The 22,359-nt window shown below is 44.6% G+C and overlaps 2 protein-coding genes across 4 annotated transcripts in view; both read right to left on the bottom strand.

Moving 5' to 3' along the window:
• NLRX1 (NLR family member X1) overlaps positions 1 to 7,223 on the bottom strand; it is a 47,042-nt gene extending 39,819 nt beyond the window's left edge. The window contains exons 1-2 of one of the 3 annotated variants that reach the window (XM_069947140.1): positions 7,153 to 7,199; positions 1,102 to 1,186 (exon numbers count right to left, since the gene is read on the bottom strand). The gene's annotated coding sequence lies outside the window, so the exon portion shown is untranslated. Of the gene's footprint in view, positions 1 to 1,101; positions 1,346 to 7,152 lie in introns of those variants that run through there. The other 2 variants (XM_069947138.1, XM_069947139.1) reach the window with 2 other exon arrangements.
• A 14,214-nt stretch (positions 7,224 to 21,437) lies between these two features.
• ABCG4 (ATP binding cassette subfamily G member 4) overlaps positions 21,438 to 22,359 on the bottom strand; it is a 58,708-nt gene continuing 57,786 nt past the window's right edge. The window contains exon 15 of the mRNA XM_069947141.1: positions 21,438 to 21,663. Within this exon, the coding sequence (XP_069803242.1) occupies positions 21,438 to 21,663 (226 nt within the window). The remainder of the gene's footprint in view (positions 21,664 to 22,359) is intronic.

The raw sequence follows: 22,359 nt of genomic DNA, 5'->3' as shown, positions 1-22,359 counted from the left end.
ATAGGGCCCTAAGGCAGGTGAGTATGCTTTTTTTTTTGTTTGTTTGTTTTTGTACCACATTTAAGGCTGTTTTTCTACATTTTCATTCAGAAGCATTCCAAACGCATCTGCAACCGAGCCCCAATTTCTTGACCGATATGTTTTAGTTCTCTTTTGGTAATCCACCCTGCATTTACATGTCTCATATGTAGGGTGTGGCTAGAAAAATAACTGCGTACTCTTTGTACATACAGAAAACCAGTGAGGTCACAGACTAGGCCACCAGTGTGAGAAAAGCATATACCACCACATTTCTGCATCTATATCACAGCCCAAGATAACCCTGACTGAAAGCATCACAGGAATCTATGGCACTTTCAGTTTGGGTCATCAGACACTCCATCAGGCTGGTATCTGTGGTACTTGTCAGACACTAGCCTTACTGAAACCTGAAAATCTGAAAGCTACCCAGTTGGGTTCCAAAATTGGCTTAAACCCTTATATCAATCCCCGATCAAAACGTTTGACATTTTGGGGGACAATTACGCCAGGGAGAAAGCGCAGTCTGCTTTCCTTTGAGCGGGGGGGGGGGGAAGGGGGGGTCTCCTAGTGAATCCAGTGGGGCAATTGTGGGCACGGTCTAATTTACGACTGACAAAGCCCATTTGAGGATTATCACCAGGTACTGAACTACATTCAATAGGTTGTTTTGCGCTTATTTGGGGTCAGCTGCATACAGGACTTAAAATTACATGTTACAAAGGTACCAGATAGAAATAAGCACCACAATAAAAAAGCTATAAACAATACATGGTGTTTTATACCTTAAGAAAAAAAAACATTGGAAAAAAGAAAGTGCATGGAGGGTGTCACTTATGTCACATCTTTCCACCACAGATTTAGATAAATTACATCAAAATATGCAAAAGCTTTTTACAGCACTGAAACAGGAGCACTGCCTACTCACTAGATTGCTTTTCATCTATGGAAAAAATGATTAATGAAAGCAATCCATGTAACCCACCCCAATGCAAAAGCAGTGTATGACTTTATGAAAACTTTGTGAAGCAACCAGTTTCTCAAGAAAAAAAACACAAATAGGTTCATCAACAATTTACTTACACTGTGACATTAGTCCTTGGAGGTCATACACGTACTGCAGTGGTTTCCTTATCAGTCCAATATACAGGAAGCCGCTATAGCAGAACTTTGAGCATACAGAAGATCACAATATAAATATATAACTATTATATGAGAAGTACTTATCACCCTGCACACCCTCTCCACAAATTTCACACATTACGAAGCCGTAGCTCTCTTGGTTTCATTCTTCTGATGACACACCATATTTAAGCTGCGGCTTGGATTTCATAATAAGGCGGAGCTGGACAAGTCCCAAGAACAGGGAAGCTACTGCCTCAGATAACGCTGCGGCTGCCAAACTTTCTAAGTGATTTCCATTGATCACAAGGATGCAAATATCCTGCTGCTCCAGACAAAGTTAAATGCACCAGAATTCTGGCTCAAATTGCTCAAAATCTGGTGTGTACATACAATGAACCAGATTTAATATGTGTTATAGATATAGTATTCTCCTCACCTGACAGTTCTTAAAAGGGTCTTGAAAATAGGAAGCGGTGTCAGTAAGTCATAAAATAAGATTTATTAATGCCATGCAGTATTAGTTTGGTGGGAAATACTGGTGTAGGTAAGCCAAAGAGATAATATGAGGTGGTAAGGGTCTAACATATTTCCCATCCTGCGCCAACTCTATCACAATGCATGTGCCACTGTGTTAAATTTGTGAATTACTAGTTTTATACCAAATGAATTTAAAGGGGTTTTCCAGATCTTTAAGGGTAAATTCACACAGGCGTCTCGCATAAGAAATCCGCAGCTAAACCGCAGCTAATCCGCAGCTAATCCGCAATACACATATTATTAATAAGAAGAATAATATGTGTATTGCGGATTAGCTGCGGATTTCTTGTGCGAGACGCCCCTGTGAATTTACCCTAAGACTCATAGCCTATCCACTGGATAGACCATAAATTGCTGATCGGCAGGTTACCGACTCATAGATTGGCTGTTCGGTACTACACACTGAAGAGTTGATCGGCGAGGGTTCCAGGTGTTGGCATCCAGCAAATCAACAATTGATGGCGTATCCTATGGAAAAGACCATCAACCTTATATATACCCAGAAAAGCCTTTTAAGACCCAAGTAACTCCCCATTGTGATCCTATTATATGTCCATACAAACAGGCCAAATACATCAGCAAGTCTACTTTATAAAAACTAAAAAAAAATGGAAGTTGTCTTTACTTTCAAGGATAAAAAATACTAGATAAAATGCATCCTATGATTTGGTAAAGATGCCACTAGGCTAAAAAAACACTGAAAGAATTTTAACATACAATCCTAAGAAGGTTAAAGGGAATCTGTCAGCTACAAATCACATATTCACATGCCAAACTTCTGACATTATTAGATAGCTGTTTGGGCCAGGAGAAACATGGTACCTTTCATATATCCAGCTGTGCATCAATAATGTAGAAAATTGTTTTTATTCTATAGTAAAAAGAGTCAAAGAGGCTTTCCTAAGCTCCTAAGGGTATGCCCACACTTCAGAATCCCGGCGGATTACGCATTTCAGCCTCGCGCATCACCGCTGGTCCCATAGGCTTTATTCTATGGTTTGGCAGATTCCGCCATCCGCCTGAAGAATAAACCAGCTCATTCTTCGGGCAGACAGCTGAATCTGCCAAACCATAGATTGAAGCCTGTGGGACCAGTGCAGATGCGCACGGCCGTGAGCTGGGGTGAGCTGCAGAATCGGCTGTGAGTACTCCGCCGGGATTCCGTAGTGTGGACATACCTTAAGAGCCAACTTCCAGGTGTCAATCAAGCAGGGAGGGGGAGAGAGGAGACATTTCAGCTATTCAGGAACTTGGAAAAAACTCTTTGTCTCTTTGTACCAGAGAATAAAAGCATTTCTCTACATCCTGGAAGCACAGCTGGATATATGAAAGGTAGCACATGTCTCACTGATCTTACAGATATCTCAGTGTCAGCAGTTTGTAACCTGAATTCTGAATTGCAGCTAACAGATTTCCTTTAAAGTTTCTAGTTTCAATCATATTTAGAAAGGCTTTACAGTGGTACCTTGGTTTAAGAGTAACTTGCATTAAGAGTGTTTTGCAAGAGGAGCTCATAGTTTTTAAAAATTGTAACTTGGTTTAAGAGCATTGCATCTCTGTCAGTCCTTGTATTTTCCATCCTCTCTATTCCTGCTATAATGTGCCTGCACGTACACTCAGCCATTCCCACTGCTGTATAGAGAGGTTTCTGTCACTGTCCTCCTGCACAGCTCTGTGATTCTCACTTCCTGATTTGTCCATGCTGAGCCCACACCCCTTCCCCATTGCTGTCATGTAGCCACACAGACCTCTGACAGCAGCCCTGCTTCTCTATGCTAGCCTGTTGTACTATGCAACTGCATTATGGGGATCTGCAGCTCCATCCTGTATGTACAAACTGCTGCTGTTTTTTCAGGTTTATGCATTTACTATACATTAGGCTCTGTGTACACAGAGCAAGAGCGGCGAAATTGTCCGTCGCAGAATGCCGCCAGCCTCGGTGTCATAATGACAGTCTATGGGAGGTTCACGCAGCTTCTCTCTCCGCATTAAAGAATGAACATGTTCATTCTTTAGCGCAGAGAGATGCAGCGCGTGAGCCTCCCATAGAGTATCATTATGAAACAGAGGCTGGCTGAATTTTGCCACTCTTGCTCTGTGTGCACGGGGCCTTATACTCCACATGCTGACTGCTATACTTTACAGTAACTTATATCATCACATATTCAGCTGTTTCTCATCTGTTCTACATGTTATTTAGAAAATTATATAATTAATTTTAAATATAAAATCTTTATTTTTGGGGTATGGAACCAATTGTCTACATTTCAATGATTTCTTATGTGAAAATTTGCTCTGGTGTAAGAGTGGATTTGGATTAAAAGCACGGTCCCAGAACAAATGATGCTTGTAATCCAAGGCACCACTGTATTTATATATGAATTTTATAAAATATCCTCAAAAAGCACCTGTCAGCTCTTCTGTCTGTTTTAGTAACTAAGGGTCCCTGCACACTGAGGAATATGAAAATATGAACAGAGCAATGTCCCATTTCCGCTCTGTTGATCACACTGCAGAATTTCCAAGCAGAATTTTCTGCCACAGATCTGCTTTCCGCCCAAAGAATTAACATGTCAATTCTTTGGGCCCGGTCACACTCCATTCTATTCAGGCAGATTCCACCATCCGCCCAAAAAATAATTGAAATGTCAATTCTTTGGACGGAGGGCGGAATCCGTAGTGTGACTGGGTCCTCTGGGTGGATTCTGCTAGAGGAATCCTATAGAAGTCAATAGGGGCTTAAAGGGGTACTCCAGCAGGGGGGCGGCACTTTTTTGCTGGGACCGGGGAGGAGGTGGCTGAGGGAAAAGACGTCGACTCACATCCCCGGTTCCAGCGGCAGGTCCCGCATTACGGCGCTCCGGTGCCCGGTTCCGGGCCGCTTTTTGGTGTCTGACGCGGGCCCGAGACGATACGTCTCAGGTCCGGTCAGCCAGTCAGTGAAAGAGGCAGGATCTGAGGGGACTTGAAACGGATCCCGCCTCCTTCACTGACTGGCTGAGCGGACCTGAGACGTCAGACACCAGGAAGCGGCCGGGAACCGGGCACCGGAGCGCCGCGATGCGGGACCCGCCGCTGGACCGGGGAGGTGAGTGGACGTCCCAGCAAAAAAATGCCCCCCCTTTAAAGGGGTTATCCAGCTCTACAAAAACATGGCCACTTTCCCCCTACTGTTGTCTCCAGTTTGGGTGGGGTTTTGAAACTCAGTTCCACTGAAGTAAATGGAGCTTAATTGCAAACCGCACCTGAACTGGAGACAACAGTAGGGGGAAAAGTGACCATGTTTTTGTAGAGCTGGATAACCCCTTTAAAGGGGGGGCACTTTTTTGCTGGGACGTCCACTCACCTCCCCGGTTCCAGGGGCGGGTCCCGCATCGCGGCGCTCCGGTGCCCGGTTCCCGGCCGCTTCCTGATGTCTGACGTCTCAGGTCCGCTCAGCCAGTCAGTGAAGGAGGCGGGATCCCCTTTTAATTTTGCTTGCATTCCGCTCAAATTCCCCTTAAATTCTGCTCAGATTCAGCCAGAGCTGAACAGGCGAGGAATTTCAAGCAGAAAACTTTTTCCTTCAATTCCTCACCTATTCCTCAGTGTGTGAGGGCCCTAAAAGTTCTAAGAAAAAAACCATGAGGTTCTAAGAAAACCCCATGATGTTAATTTTTATCATGGTAGAGGTTTAGGGAGAGGGCCCGCTCCGTATCATAACAGAAACCTTACAAATTATGTATCATTGTAATATCCAGGTAACATTCACAATCTACGGCACTCTAAAATTAGCATTTTTATCAGACATGTCAAAAGTTTTGGATCCCACTGGGTCTCACTGCTAAGACCTGCTGGGATCAGGAGATATAGCCAGGGAGAAGACGCAGCAGTAGCGCGATCCACTCCCTGGCCGCCAGAATAGCTTCATAGACTTCTATTGACAGACAGAGCAGTTCTGGAGATACGGCAGGGGAATGTGCCGGCTGCCGCTGTCTCTCCCTGGCTGTATCTCCCGATCAGAGCAGATGTCAGCAGTGACAGCCGCTGTGATCAATAACTTTTGAAATTTCTAATAAATCTTTTCAGCACATAGCAATGGGATGGTTGTATAACCAAGATGCAGCTGATAGACTTCTTGTACAAAAGATACTACATAAATACTATGTTGCACTTGGACAAATTATAAATTGTGACATGCTGTAGTATAGGACATGGCTTAATGCTGAGTGTCTGGAATGACCTATATTTACACAGCAGGTGCACAAGCCTGTCATTACAGAGGGATCTTATTAACTTTAACTATTAGGACAGTAAAAATTCTTGATGGCTGATGGGTAACAGGCACATTTTTCTGCTGTGGCTGCTGGTTATTAAAGAACAGACTCCTATGTGCATCTGAGTACAGTGCTCGCCTAATTCTGGCAATACCCAGTGAATAGAGTGGCAGTGTAGACTCCAACTGTTGCCTTAATTTAAGGGGAGACTTGAGACCCATTCACAAGATTGATGAGGATCCCAGAAATTAGACCTCCTGCGAACGCTTATTCCCAATCATGTGGAAAGAAAATAAATGTTAATGTCAGGGGTTGTCTAGAGACCTTCTTTTCTTTTACAAAGCATGCTGCAAAACTAATAAATACCGTATACCCACCAGTCTGACCCCCAAGGCTGCTGTTTGGGGTCCAGTCCCTACTTCCTTCCACCCTGCACACTCACCGGCTGGCCGCCCGGTGACTGCCCCAGTGATGGGCTGCGTGGACATCTCCTGCAGGGTCAGTACATCATCAGGAAGAAGTGGAGAGCATTGGGGACAAGCAACTTCAAAAAAACTATATTATTATTTTTTTTTGGGGGGGGGGGGGGGTCAGGGGCAGTTGCATATTCCTTGAATTGATTAATATGAAGCATGTCCTATGCAATTCACAACCAAATCCACAGTCATTTTTTACTAACCCAGACATGTCTTAATTTACCAACCACCTCTGCTGGAGGTTTATTCCAAGCATCTACTACTCTTCCAGTAAAGTATCATCCTGATCTGATCCTGTTGATCACCATTGTCTGTGCAATGTGCTAGAGAATGAATAGATAACAGGGATCCTACTGCCCACCACATAGCAGGGTCTACAGCAGAGACCCTCCTGTTGCTTGGCGTGTCTGGGATTTTTGGCATCTTTATACTTAGTCTGACATGTGATGGGCAGGAGCATTGTAAACCCTGACGGCTGCCTGTGAATAGTATAGTATATACCAAACAACAGAGTCCACTCTGCTACATCTGACTGACACCGCTTTATCATTAGGACAACTTGGAGAAGCAAATAGACAAAAGCAGCAGAGAATCACCGGCTGCTCGGAGGTGACCAGTCACCGGCTGCTCGGAGAGGAAGAAAAGTTTAGGATAAACTCCAGAGAGAGGGTGCGGGTCACCTGCGGGCTGTCTAGTGAGGGGTCCCCAGGGGCCCATTCATCCCGTCACCCCCCAGTTACCAGAGCCGCCTTCCCGTCCTCCGTCACTCCCCTCCGCTCAGTCCTCGCCAGCGTCAGCCGCAGCTCAGCACTTCCTGAAAGCTCAGCTGAGCTGTACGGGTGATCTGCTGGTTAGAGGACAGGGCGGGGAGGAAAGCGATGAGGGAGGGCGAAAACGGGAAACCGGAGCGGCAGGGCGCTATACACACAGCACTGTACGGGAAACCGGAGCGGCAGGGCGCTATACACACAGCACTGTACGGGAAACCGGAGCGGCAGGGCGCTATACACACCACTGTATAGGGAGGTAAAGAAGCCCATTTATCACATTCATTACAGGTGTAAAATGGCTGCATAGGGCATAACCGGGCACATACTATAAAGGCTACTGTTACACCCTGGAGAGTTTATTAAAAAGTTGCCTTCTTATTTACAGAAAAGGGTTTTTTTTTCATATATCTTCTCCATGAAGAGAAGATATACTAATAATTACTAAGGGTGTTTAATAGCCCCTTCATGACGTGGCCCAAAATGGTCTACGGGCAAGTTCACACTACGCCGGGATATTACGGGATATTACGCCGGGAACCTCCATCCACAGGCTCCGCGTCCAATCCCTCCTGATATATCTTTGAATGGGTGGGCTCATGCGCCTCCGCTCAAAGAATTGACATATCAATTTTTTGAGCGGAGATTCCGGCAGTAACCTCCATCTGCGGACTCCGAGCCGAATCCATAGTGTGAACGGGCCCTAAATGGCCAGGCACCAATTTTCATTTTTGCATTTTAGTTTTTTCCTCCTTGCCTTCTAAGAGCTATAGCGCTTGTCTTTCTCCATCTAAAGGGCCTTTTGAGGGCTTGTTGTTTTTTTCCTGAAACAAATTTGATAACTTTTTGGGGGTTCCCATGTCTACGTTATGCACTTCATGGTAAAACTGACATTATATCTTTACTTTATAGGTCAGTCTGAATACAACGATATGCATGTTTATATGCATGGTTATATTACATGTTTATGTTTATAAAGGCCCTATTGTGACTCTTATAACACTTTTATTTTTTCACCTACATGGCTATGTCTCATTTTTAGGTCACAACAGTGCAGCATGTACTGTCCGGTAAGTATGCAGTTTAAGGCTATGTTCACACTGCGTATGATTCCGGACGCATTTCGTACGCCGCTGTACATGTGCGGCTGAAACTTCGGGCGTTGGAAAAATCGACATGCGGCCGGATGCATACGAACCGCGAACATACGCCCGTAGTACAGTTATGCTTCCCTAGCTAGTTTCGAAGCGATCTGAAACAGGTCATTTACTTGGAGATCTTCGCCCAGACCAATTAAACTCACAGAACCTTTAGGATTGAAAAATCAAGTTCAATTTGGCTGAAATAAGTACTCCGTACAGGAAATCCACGGCCGTGAGTTGGAACATTTCCGTCCACAAACAATGGTCTTGTTCATTTTTCACGGCGCCGTATACGATCCGGTCGTAATTTCATACATAGTGTGCACTGTGCGGGCGTATATTGTATACTTTCAAGCAAACGCATCAACCTCAAAACTACGTGCGTATATTCGTGGTTCGAAGCCTTAAAAGAGAAAAAAGCCCACCAAACACACCGCTTTCCAAAGGGAGGCGGAGGGGGAGGGGCCAAAGGGGAAGGACATAAGACTCAAATGTAACTAATCACATGAACAAACATAAAGGTGGACATTAAAACATAAAATATTTAGCCTGTAATTACAGTCAACATCAGTGTTCAGATGAACTTGTAACTTGTAACTTTGTTGTTACAAGTTCACCTGAACACTGATGTTGACTGTAATTACAGGCTAAATATTTTATGTTTTAATGTCCACCTTTATGTTTGTTCACGATTGGGATTAGTTACATTTGAGTCTTATGTCCTTCCCCTTTGCCCCCCCCCCCCCCCCCCCCCCCTTGGAAAGCGGTGTGTTTGGTCGGCTTTTTTCTCTTTTTTAACTGCATACTTACCGGACTGTACATGCTGCACTGTTCTGATGAAAGGAGAATGTTAAGACTCCTGAAACGCGTAAACTCTGTGCTTTTATAATATTTTTAATAAATTTCATCCTTTATTTAATTTCATGGTAGTTTTTAGTTTTTTGGGGGACAGCGCTGTCTTGTGAGTACCATCCTTTTTTTTGTTTGCTTTATCCCACGGGCCCCGTTGGTGGGAGAATTCTGTTCTTGGTACCTTCGGCCTGCAGTCCCTGATCTTTTCTACTGCCTGACCTGTTCGGACTTTGAGCTACCCCAGTGGGGTGATATGCATACAGCCCAAGGGGCTTAAAGGTAAGTGCAATCACTTCACTCCCTGTTTTCCAGGTTCCATCACAATGAGACACGAGGCGCCGATGCCCTTGTTTTTCCTTTTCTATTTCCGTTTATTTGTATAATGGGAAAGGGGGGTGATTTTAACTTTTATTGGGTAGGGGCTTTGGCATATTTTTAAAAACATTTTTATTTTTCACAATTTGTAAGTCCCTCTAGGGGACAATTACCTGAAATCATGACGGAGTCCCACTTCAACCCCTTAAGGACCCATGACGTACAGATACGTCATGGGAGCTTGTCACTAAAAGACCCATGATGTATCGGTATGCCAATGGGTCCGGCTGAGCTCCCTTCATAGCACATGAGGACCGGCTGCTATATGCAGCCAGGTCCCGACTGTTAAAGTAGAAGTCTGGCAAAAAAATTTGTTAAAGGATTGTATTGCCCCCCAAAAGTTATACAAATCACCAATATACACTTATTACGGGAAATGCACATAAAGTGCTTTTCTCCCTGCACTTACTACTGCATCAAGGCTTCACTTCCTGGATAAAAAGGTGATGTCACCACCCGACTCCTAGAGCTGTACGGGCTGTGGATGCTGAAGAGGATGATGGCAGAGGGACACAAGGCACTGGAGGGATACTGAGCATCACCCTGCCATCATCCTCTCTAGCAGCCACAGCCGCACAGCTCTGGGAGTCGGGTTGTGACATCACCATGTTATCCAGGAAGTGAAGCCTTGATACAGTAATAATAATAATAATAATATTTATTTGTGTAGGACCAACAGATTCCGCAGTGCTTGTAAGTAGTAAGTGCAGATATTAAAAAAACACTTTATGTGCATTTACTGTAATAAGTGTATACTGGTGATTTGTATAACTTTTGGGGGGCAATACAATACTTTCATAAAAAATTTCGCCAGACTTTTACGGGAAACTATGTACTGAGGGGACACACCTACTGAGTTAGCTAGCTACTGGGGAGACCTACCCCTAACTGAAATAGCCCACTAAATGAAGCAATCTACCTACACCTCACCGCCCCCTACCTTTGCCCCTAAACCCAACGATCTACCCACTCTACTGTGTGGTACACCAAAGGGGCTTTATTACTTTTTGGGGCACTATAGATGCAAGTAAAGATTAGAACTAGGGATGGTCCGAACCTACTGAGGTTCGGGTTAGTACGAACCCGGACTCTCTGCAATGATTCCTGCTCTCTGCAGCCTCCGTAGAGAGGGTGGATACAGCGGGAGGACCGCCTGGAAAACCGGGATACAGCCACAGCCATAGGCTGTATCCCAGTTTTCCAGGCGGTCCTCCCGCTTTATCCACCCTCTCCACGGAGGTTTAAGACAGCGGGAATCATTGCCGAGAGTCCGGGTTTGTGCGAACGCAAACCTCGGCAGGTTTGGACCATCCCTAATTAGAACCTAAGATGTTTGGCAGATTCTACAGAGACAAACTGTGGCTGGAATTTGTAATCATGGTTTGGGCCTGATGGGGAGGAAAAGGGAAAGTGAAGAAATATGTTCAGAGAAGAGGACTCCTTTAAGTCACTGCACTGTAATCACTTATATGGTCTGTAGTTGTCCTGGTATGGGGACATGATTTAGGCGTTATGTAGTACTGTAATTGGTAATATCTTTTTGTGTATGAGGCTTTTTGTTCAGCAGCAGTATGGAGGTAACATTTCATCACTTTATATTAATAGTTTCCCCTGATGAATAGGCCACAATGTTTTTAACTACCTATATACAGCAATGGTGACAGGCAGCGAGTGTAGACCCTCTCTGCTACCAAACCAGTTTGGCTTTGCTCCAGAATGTAGAAGCTTCTCCTGATAGCGACAACAGGTTGCTTCACAAGTGGTCCTAATGTGTGTAGCGGCTGGTCCCAAGAACCAGACAGTGCTAGTGCAGTGCATGAGAATCAGCATGGTACCAGGGTTGAGACAATGGCATAGTCCATGAGGTGCAGGATCAGCGCAGGCTTTTTAACCCTGTTCAATCCTCACCCAACATCTAAACTTATTTGTAATAGGTTTCTATAACATGAATTGGGGCATTTTCAGCATATCCTGACTCACAAGCTGAAGCTGCTGAACATTCTCATTTCCCGGTCCAATCCGTCTCCACTGCTCTTTTCTTCCCCTCCCTTATGAGACAGAGGACACTCGATCCCTGTCTCTTCTGTTGCCAATCTGAAATGTGGCACTCGACCGGTTATGTGCTAAGTTGTTACTGGTGATGCCACTTCTGGTACAGCTTAGCCAAGGGTGGTAATGTCATGGCGGCTAGTCTAGCACACAGGTGTGATGTTTGTACCTGCTTTTTGTTGTGGCTGGCAGTACTGTTCCCCAAAATGTTTGGTGACCTGCCAGACTGTGATGGGTCCCTTGGGCTCCTGTCACGGTAGCCTGGAGTAGCAATCGACCCACCCAGACTATTGGTACTGCCACCTACAGAAAGAGGAAAAATGACTCAAGGTGTGTGACAAATGTGTATAGGAGCTGGTGCGGATGAAGAGATGACTGAGTCCCAGTGATAAAAATACAACAGCTTTACTGTGCAGTCTCTGAATAATATACAACACTTTGGCAGCAAATAGATAATCTGGACACAGACTTTAGTGCTCAACTTGGTTTGTGCTGCAGAGATACTTGGAAAAGCAGGAGATAGTAGAGGTAGTTGTAGCGGTGCTTGTAGAATTGAGAGTAGAGTGAAGCAGTGTAGAGGAGAGGAGTTTGTCAAGGGAGTCCCAATCCAATGTAGTACTTGTGCTCTGCTGGAACTTTAGAGAAATACTTGAGACTTAAGAGTGAGAAGTTAACTTGTACCCGTGTTTAGACTAATGTCTGACCACCTTCTGCCCTACAGTGTCGAGCTTCCCATCCTAATAGGGTGGTACGAACCCTAGCCGTGGTCACCTGGGTGAAGCTAAGTGCTGAGGGTGTCCCAGTTTTACCTGCACTGCGAGACAGAATGCGTAGACCTTCTGGTATCTTTGTTCTATCCAGGGTAGTTCCTTTTGTAGCTTAGAATACTGCCCTGCACTTTGTAGAGTGGTTCTCGGTATGGGCTGGGTTTATCCCTGACTTTCTCTCTCTTGTAGTGCCTACCACTGCATAGTAGATATAGGGGATAGACTGAAGGAACTGAGTGTTTCTGGTTGCTTCATACACATGTGTCTCCACTCACTAACTAAAAATACTAGAAAGATAAAGCTTATGCACAAAAATGTAGCACATCAAGAACAAGATCTTTATTAAATAGCACAATACAATATATACCAAACAGGAGCAGTAAAACTAGGGGGACAAGCCCTAAATGGCACTAAACATAAAAACATTTTCCTGAGAAAGCCGGGTAAGGCAGAATGCGCAGGGTGTTCTTGGCTCCCACCTGACCATTTTTCTCATCCTTTGGACCGCACATGGTGATATCCGTCTCTATTGCATTTTGTACTGACTACTTTTGCATTACCTAATATTTTTCCAGCCGCGCTTTACATTGTCTGCTATTGTGATTTGGAATGCGGGCACACCCGAATGCACCCGCATTCCAAATCAAAACAAGTGAAGTTCACTGCCTGGCCACAGCCAGACAGCTCTTGTGGCAACATATCTGGCAAAAAACAAAGGGGTTGGGCAATAAAATTCCATATTGCCTGAGCCTATCATCTGGCATTGGAGTCTCGGGAGACCCCCATACACTTAGAAATAGTGTTATACCATAGCTCCCAACTGTCCCGGATCTGGCAGACAGTCCCGATTTCAGGGTGCTGTCCCGGAAGAGCATGCACAGTGTCCCGCCTCACCTAAAGTGTCCCACAATATGTTGCTAGGGAGTTGCTGCGAGTTTAAAATCATTTGACCATCATGGCTCATCTTCCACCAATCAATGCAAATGGCTGAAGCGGGTCATGTGATGTTCAGCAGCAATAAGCTTTGATTAGGTAGACATTGGGCCTCCTGGCACAAGCAGTTTAAATGGGTTGTCCAGTAAAAATCTTTTTCTTTCAAATCAACTGATATCAGAAAGTTATATAGATTTATAATTTACTTCTATTAAAAAAGTCTTCCCATACTTATTAGCTACTAAATGTCCTGCAGGAAATGTTGTTTTATTTCCAGTCTGACACAGTGCCCTCTGCTGACATCTCTGGCCGAGACAGGAACTCTGGGTATGGGAGGACTTGAGATTTTTTAACCCCTAAATGAATCTGGGCGTACCCGTATGTCCTGGGCTGCCTAGGGGACTTCAGAGCGGTGCCCGCGGCAGCCCCGCCCTGAACCGCCACCTTCCCGGGTGCCAATTGTGACCTGGGACCGCGGATATTAGCGGGCACTGTCCGATCGCCATGCCCGCTAATTAAGTTTTCAGATGCAGCTGTCAAAGTTGACAGCTGCATCTGAAAACTTACTGCAGCCGCTCCCTGGTGTCTAGTGGGGCGGATCGCTCCCCCCCCCCCACAACGCGATCGCCGAGGGGCGATCCTTGCTTCTGACCTTAGCCGGGGTCTGCGCCATAACGGCGCTGAACCTGGCTCGGCACTCTATTGTTTTCGGCTGCAGCACCCCAAAAGCAATCGTGTGCCGATCTCATGGATGTAAGCAGTATTACTATACTGCATAGATCTCAATGAGAGATCAGTTTACTTATACTAGAAGTCCCCCAGGGGGGCTTTTAGTATAAGAATAAAAAAAAGTGTTATTAATAAAAATCCCCCTCCCCTAATAAAAGTTTGAATCACCCCCCTTTTCACATGTTATAAATAAAAAAAATTAAATAAACATATTTGGTATCGCCACGTGCGTAATCGCCCAAAATATTAATTTATTTAATTCCTGATCTCACACGGCAAACAGGGTAAGCGCACAAAAATCCCAAAGTGCAAAAGTGGTCGCATCAAATCTAGAAAAATTGTAAGAAAAAAGCGATCAAAAAGTTGCATATGCGCAATCAAGGTACCAATAGAAAGAACACATCATGCCGCAATAAATGACACCTCACATAGCCCCATAGACCAAAGGATAAAAGCGCTATAAGCATGGGAATGGAGCGATTTTAAGGAACATATATATTTGTTAACAATGGTTTGAATTTTTTAAAAGTTATACATATTACATACAGGGCCGTATTTGCCACTAGGCACCCGTGGTCCGGTGCCTAGGGCGGCGCCCTGCGGGGGGCAGCACCCACAGGGAACACTTTTTTTTATTATTAAAAAAACCCCCTCCCTCCTAGTCGGCCCCTGGGGGGGGGGGGGGTTTGATGGAGCGGCCGGGAGCAGGAGCAGGATGGGCAGGCAGGCTTATTCCCTCCCCCCATGCAGCGCCGGGGTGCGAGGCAGGGGGTGAGCTTCCGGACACACAGTCTGACAGAGGCCGGAAGCTCACAGCTGCAGCCCCGCGGTCCCGGATCTTCTCTCCTGCTCGGCGGCGCTCACGTGACGTCATCGCAGAGCAGGAGAGAAGATCCGGGACCGCGGGGCTGCAGCTGTGAGCTTCCGGCCTCTGCCAGACTGTGTGTGCCAGAAGCTCACCCCCTGCCTCGCACCCCGGACCTCGGCGCTGCATGGGGGGAGGGAACCAGCCTGCCTGCCCATCCTGCTCCTGGCCGCCCCGTCTCCCCCCCAGCCTCTCCCCCTGCCCCACAGCGTCTGCCCGCCCCCCCGGCCCCCCCTGCATCCTCAGCTGCTCCCCTGCTGGGGGGCAGCCTCTCCCCCTACCCCCAGCCTCTCCCCCTACCCCCAGCCTCTCCCCCTACCCCCAGCCTCTCCCCTGCCCCCCCAGCCTCTCCACCTAACCCTCAGCTTCTCCCCTGCCCCCCAGCCTCTCCACCTAACCCTCAGCCTCTCCCCTGCCCCCCAGCCTCTCCACCTGCCCCCCAGCCTCTCCACTTCCCTGCACTGAGCCCCCACAGATCTATGTATTCTTATATGCCACAAAGCATTCAGTGTATAGGACCCAACTACAACAGCTGCAGGCACTACAACTCCCAGCATGTACTGACAGTCTGCAGCCCTCAGGATATGCTGGGAGTTGTAGTAAAGTAGTACAATCCTATGATAACTGCCGCTGTAGACAGATGTATTGCTGGACCTTCAGGGCTGATGGTTGTCACCCACAGATTGCAGCCACCATGAGACTCTGCACACAGTGATTTATTACAGGGTTGTCCTCTCAGAGACTACAACTCCCAGCATACCCTGAGAGCTGTATAAATGGAGGGTGTTCTGAGATTTTTCACAGATACAGATGAATTCAGGAAAGGAGCGGGTCAGCATGTCGTGTCTCACTGGTTGTATATTGGTGGGCTCCAGGTACCCCAGTCCAACACTAGACAGAACCAGTCCCCAAACTTAGACGTCCCCGGTCTCCTTCCTTCCTCCATCACGTCTGTTTGATGAGCACAGCGGGCATCAAGCAGAGCAGCACCCAAGTGCCAGGGTATATACCATGCATGTACAGTAACGAGGGGGGGGGGGGGGCGCCTCAGCGTGCAAAGTGCCTAGGGCAGCATGAACTCTAAATACAGGCCTGATTACATATCGTAATTGTAACAACTTGAGGAACATATATAACAAGACAGTTTTACCCCAGGGCGAGTGGCGAAAAAATAAAATAAAAAAATGCGTTCACTACACATTTCATTTTTTTCTGCTTTTGCAGTGTACTTTATGAAAAAATTCAGCCTGTCATTGCAAAGTACAATTAGTGACGCAAAAAATAACGGCTCATGTGGGTTTCTAGGTGAAAAAATGCAACTGTTATGGCCTTTTAGGCACAAGGAGGAAAAAACAAAAACGCAAACATTTTAATTGGCCCAGTCCTCTAAGGCAGTGCTTCTCAAACTTTTTCTACTGGAGCCTCACCCAACAGACCAAGGCAATGCCTCACAGTTTGAAAAGCACTGCTCTAAGGGTTAATAAAAGTAAATAACAAATCTATATAACTTTCTTATATCAGTAGATTTGAAAGAAAAAGATTTTCGCTGGATAACCCCTTTAAGCAGCCTACCACCAGGACCCCTCAGAGGCTGACCCAGCTGGTCCAAAGTTACCGCTGAGAGCACCTCCAGCAGCCTTACCGGGACCCCCCCCAGAGTCACCTAGCTGGTCACAAGTTACCCGAGAGCAGCTCCAGCAGCCTGACCGGGACCTAGAGAGGGCTACAGAGAAAGAATTCTCTGCATAGAGTGGGTGTCCTGGCTGCTGTATCAAGGCCAACTGGTAGAGCGGGAAGAGCTCACTGCCCAAACTTGGTAGGTAATCAGCAGTGTATTATATACTTATTATCCTCCTGTATGAGTGTGTATTTATCTCTCCATTTTGTGTAGGTATACAGCAGTCTATTATATACTTATTATCCTCCTGTATGAGTGTGTATTTATCTCTCCATTCTGTGTAGGTAATCAGCAGTGTAGTATATACTTATTATCCTCCTGTATGAGTGTGTATTTATCTCTCCATTTTGTGTAGGTATGAGCAGTGTATTAAAATCCGTAAATAATACACTGCTACTACATGGATAGATAGATATTATCCCCCTCCTGTATGAGTGTGTATATAAGTATATAATACACTGCTGATCACCTACACAGAATGAAGAGATAGGTATATACACGCTCATACAGGAGGAGGAGGGGAGGGTGTGTGTCTTAAGGTGTGGGTGGGATAAGGGACATGTCTTTGGTTTTGGTTAGGGCGTGTCCATGTCCCTCTTTGCTCTCAGCCAAAGTTGGGAGGTATGTTAAACAGTGTCTATAGAAATAGTGTTATACAGTGCCCATAGAAATAATGTTAAATAGTGTCTATAGAAAAAGTGTTATACAGTGCACATAGGAATAGCATTATACAGTGCCCATAGAAATAGTTGTATACTGTGCTTATAGATACAGATTATACAGTGCCTATAGAAATAACATTATACAGTGCCTATAGAAATAGCATTATACAGTACCTATAAAAACAGTGTTATACAGTGCCTATAGAAATAACATTATACAGTGCCTATAGAAATAGCATTATACAGTACCTATAAAAACAGTGTTATACAGTGCCTATAGAAACAAATTATACAGTGCCCATAGAAATAGTCTTATACAAGGGCCATAAAAAAGTGTTACACAGTGGCCATAGAGATAATGTTCTACAATTCCTATATGGCTAGGGCCGTATTAACAGCTGCTGCTGCCCTAGTCATGTTCCCACATTTACTGTACGTAACCACATGCAGCCGAAACCAGACCTTCATGCGGTAACCAATAGGCGTACGGCCCCTAATCCTGGTAACATGACTACTGAGGAACAAATGGAAGTGTGGTTCCTGCCACATGCATTTCTCTACATGTAGAAACATTGCCTAAATCGTAATTTTCATGTTTTTTAACTGCTTAAAACATAAACAAGTTTCCACATTGAATCAATGATTAGAGCCGTCTGCATGTTGTCTTAGGGAATTCTCACCACAGGATTGGTAGGTAATAGCTTTATGGCATCACATCTAACACCGCCACACCATACCTGACCAATACCGCCATACTGTGACTGAACCCGATCAATACCACCATGCACCCTCCCACTCCCCTCAAAAAGACACCAGATTTACTGGCAAGTCTGAAAGGGAGGAGGGAGACTAAAAAAAAAATTAAAACTAAAAAAGTTGTTTTTTTTCCCGTTCCCTGGTGCTGCCCTAGGCACTGGACCACGGGTGCCAAATTACATAGGACAATATTTGGTCAAATAAGCCAATATTGGCCTGTGTAATAGGTCTGGCGAATGAGCAATCGATTCACATCTTTTATGCAGGCCTAAAAATCATTTGTCTGCCGCACATCTACCTGTGTAAATAGAAGTACTGCCAAGGATAATGAAATAGAAATGAAAGGACATCCAGTGATGGTTTGTGCAGCCCTACCTGAATGATAATTGAAGCCAGCGACTGAGGGGCCCTGACACGTCACATTCTGGGTCCCCATTGAGACCAGGAAGCGTCCAAGAACACAATAGAGTGGCGGTACGCTGCATCAGCACTGGAGCCAGGGAGGTGAGAGCATGTTATTTCTTTAAGCTTCCCTGCCCAGAGTTATCCTCTAAATGAGAGACTCTGCACAGCTAAGTTGGGCGTTAGCAACCTAATAAACCTATGAGCAGCAAAGTTACTATGAACTGTTGATATCTGATGCAGAAAAACAGACATAGAGCTCAGAGTTCCTGTGCAATAACCAGCTGAACCCCTTCTAAAAAGTGTTCTGCCCAATGCGATTGGTGTAAGTACTGTATAGAGAGCTGTATTTGCTAATATCTGATGTAGCTACCTAGCAACCTGTTCTGTACTCATCAAGATGACAGGACTCACCTCCTAAAAGATAAATTCTGCACGCACCTTCAGGGCCCTATTCCACCGGACGATTATCGTTCAGATTATCGTTAAATCTAAACGATAATTGTTCGGTTGAAATGCAAATACGATCATAAGTAACGATTATCGTTCCATGGAAATGAGTGAACGTTTTCTGGTCTTTCGCAATAGCGGTCATTTGAGATCGTTAATCGTTAACGATTATGCGAACGATAATCATCCGGTGGAATAGGGCCCTCACTTACTACTGCTGCTGCTAAGCCGAACACCAGTACCTGGTGCTGATATGGGGTCTGCCTATCTAAATGGACCCTGTGTTTTAACCCTGCCTATTACTGCTCCCCATCCCCCTTATCCCCAGAGAATAAGGAGTAGGCACTGGGGTCTGGCTAAGGGCCGTATTAGATGGCCCGATTTGCCAAATAAGCAAGTGCCAATCTGCTAGATCTGCGAGTGCCTAGGTTGATTAGGTTGCTAATGTCTGACTGCCAAAAGTCTTATGTTGAAGTCCCCTTTCCCAAGATTTTGAACCAGCGTTCCCCCATCCCATTTTTTTTCCTGTTCCTTGGGCGGCACCTTCACAATGCCACCATAGGCTCTGGACTCTAGTACTTAGTGGCAGCACAGTGCATGCTTTATGCTAATTCATACTTGGATATTTCCATGGTTAACAAAAAGAATACATAGCAAAAAAAATGTATATATTGATATAATTTTATTTAATACATTAAAAGATACTTTGAAATCCTTCTTGAGCAGCAGAGAGGGCAAGTGCTCTCTTATAAGCATTTCATTTACCATGAAAAACACATCCACAGGATGAGATCTTCAGAGTGCATCAGTGGATTCAACCTAGGAAAGGACCCAGTTTTTTACAGTTGTACAGTAGCACAGTACACAATCTTCTTAATTCTATCTCCTGTTGGAGAAGTTTCTCTTTGTCTGTCATATAACCTGGCACAATATCCTACTTCCTTTTTTATCGTGCACCAATAACATTTCTATTTTCTCTTTACAAATCTAATACTGTGTGGCGTTGTCACGTTCTACAGTTTTATATACATCCTAGAACAGTGGAGTAATAAACATACAATTAACACATTTGAAAAAAAAATAAAATAAAAATTTCAGTGCACTTTTAAAAATCTAGATAAAATGGAAGCATTCATAAGTAAAATGTTTCATCTTCTAGCCCCACCTAGAGTTCAACTGAGGTTAGCACTCAAACACGGACATGTTCTAGGAAGTAAGAATAGTATGTGGCCTTATAGAAGTGGCCTATTTATAGCAATTTAAGGACATCAAATAGCAGCAGTTTAAGCAGAAATGTATTGGTTAGGTCAGAAGCATGAAATAAATGGGTTATGAATTATTTGAAATGAAAGTGAACCATTTACATAATCAGTTATATAGTGAAATGATAATAGCAGTGTATGAAATAATAGGCTTTCCTAAATAACTTGCATTGCAGATTCTACCTCTTTCCAGAATGGACTGGTGGCAGGCTGTACTGCAGGCTGCTCATATCTATATATAGGAGACAATCAGCAGTGTCACCTACATTCCCCTCTCCAGTATGTCAGCTAGCTCTCTATAAAGTAATGGGGTTTTACTCCACTGGCTCTTATACTGGAGACGGAAGCCTGGGAGACATAGCAGGACGCTCTGTCTACTATAGTGCATAGATATGAAAGACCCACAGGACATTCCTTTGCTGTAAGTTAGACAGGAAAACTATTACTAGTCACTTTCCTGCTCCATTGCTCAATCTATATAACTGGAGGTACACTTTAATGTTATATCCACATTTATCCAGCAAGTAGAGTATGTTAAACAGAACAACAACACAAAATGCAAATATTAATTACTATCATTACCATTTGTATTGCTTTTGGAATAGTGTTCTACCATATTCTGCCCACACAGTATATCAAATATGTTATAAGGAGATTGTATAATATCCTATTATTATGCGTGAAGAGGGACATAGACAAGAAATATTTCTGATAACCTCATGCATTGTATGTAAATAAAAAAAAATTGATAGGATCATAGAAAGGTTGATAGAAAAGTGGGTAAAGGTCGCTATGCAAAGAGGGAATCGTAATGCAGGTACAACTTTTAGGTAGATGAACAAAGAAGATTTATCATGTCCTGGCTGATTATCTGCAAGTAAGATAAAGACTCAGGACCAAAGATAAGAATTGTAGGTAAAAGACCTGATACACAGTGTTACATGCAATAAAATGTAACAATTGGGACAGTTCCAGTGTTACTCTACTGAGTAATATGAGGCTTTTCCTAGCATTTATAAAACAAAATGACACCCCATGTTTTCCCCTGTGAGAAACTGATTTTTACATTGGGGAATCTTTCATGCTTTAAAGTTAACATGCTCAAATGACAATCTTATGAGCAGAACATCTTTCCTTCCCAGCAAAGGAACTAAATGTGTATAATTTCTTAGTACAAGTCTCAGCATGGTCGATGTAAACATCACACGTTGAGGGGAAACCTGACAACAGCAAATTTAGATGTAGAGAACTCATAGAAGACTGTCTGTAAATTTATCTCCTTGGACCATATGTCATATTTAATCATTGTCCTAAAAGAAAATTTCTTTACTGCCGTCTACCGTTCTGATTTAACGCGGTAGCGAAGCACAAGGTATGCTAGGAGGCGGAGTCCAACAAAGAAACCTCCAAGCACAAGAAAGTCAATGTACAGCTTTGCATCCTCAACATCAAGTTGTTGTAAGATTAGATGAGGATCTCGGAATGTGCAGGGTTCTTCATTGCATTGTAATTCAGCACGGTCCATGCCATAGATACTCAGAATCACTCCTTCAAACCCATATCTGGAAAACAAAGATAATTTTAAACACTCTTAGGCCATGTTCACACTACGTATATTTGCTGCTTTTTTTTTTTTACCTTAATTGATCGGCAGTGGCGCGGTCCTTTTCCTGACACTCGGCGCCAGCCTTTTCCCGAGCACTGGCCTGCCCTGGAGCACTGGGGGAAGGCCCATTGCACCCAGTATGGCGATATTCCCTCCCCTCAGTGACAAGGCTCCATTCATTCTAATGGAGCCGCGTCACACAGGGGAGGGGGTTTCGTCACACTGTGGGCTGGTGGGCCTGCCCCAGTGCTCAGGGACAGGATGATGCTTGGGAAAAGGCTGCCACAGACCGCAGGAACCAGGCTGCATTTCAAATAAAGGACTGTACCACCGGTATCCCTTCATTGGCACTGATAGCTTAACATTAAAAAAAAAAGCAGCGATGTACCTGATGGTAGATTCACTTAAATATATATTCCTAAGAAAATGTCTCCATCAAATATAGCAACTTAGTAAAATTACATTATTACATTAACATTAACAAAAAGGTCAAATTTAGAACTGAGTGAATTCACAGCACAAACAAAGTGAATCGCTTTGTTAGCTCAGCAATTTGCTTATACACTGGCTGCTTTTGAAGTCCATGCCGCTCCATTTCCCAAGACTGGATCCAGCTTTTCCAGGCACCCGAGGTGGAGCAGTACGGAGCGGC

Source organism: Dendropsophus ebraccatus, chromosome 12 (assembly GCF_027789765.1).
Source record: "Dendropsophus ebraccatus isolate aDenEbr1 chromosome 12, aDenEbr1.pat, whole genome shotgun sequence".
Classification (NCBI taxonomy): Eukaryota; Metazoa; Chordata; class Amphibia; order Anura; family Hylidae; genus Dendropsophus; species Dendropsophus ebraccatus.
The sequence above is the reverse complement of the archived record's forward strand: the minus strand, read 5'-3'. Positions and strand labels throughout refer to the sequence as shown.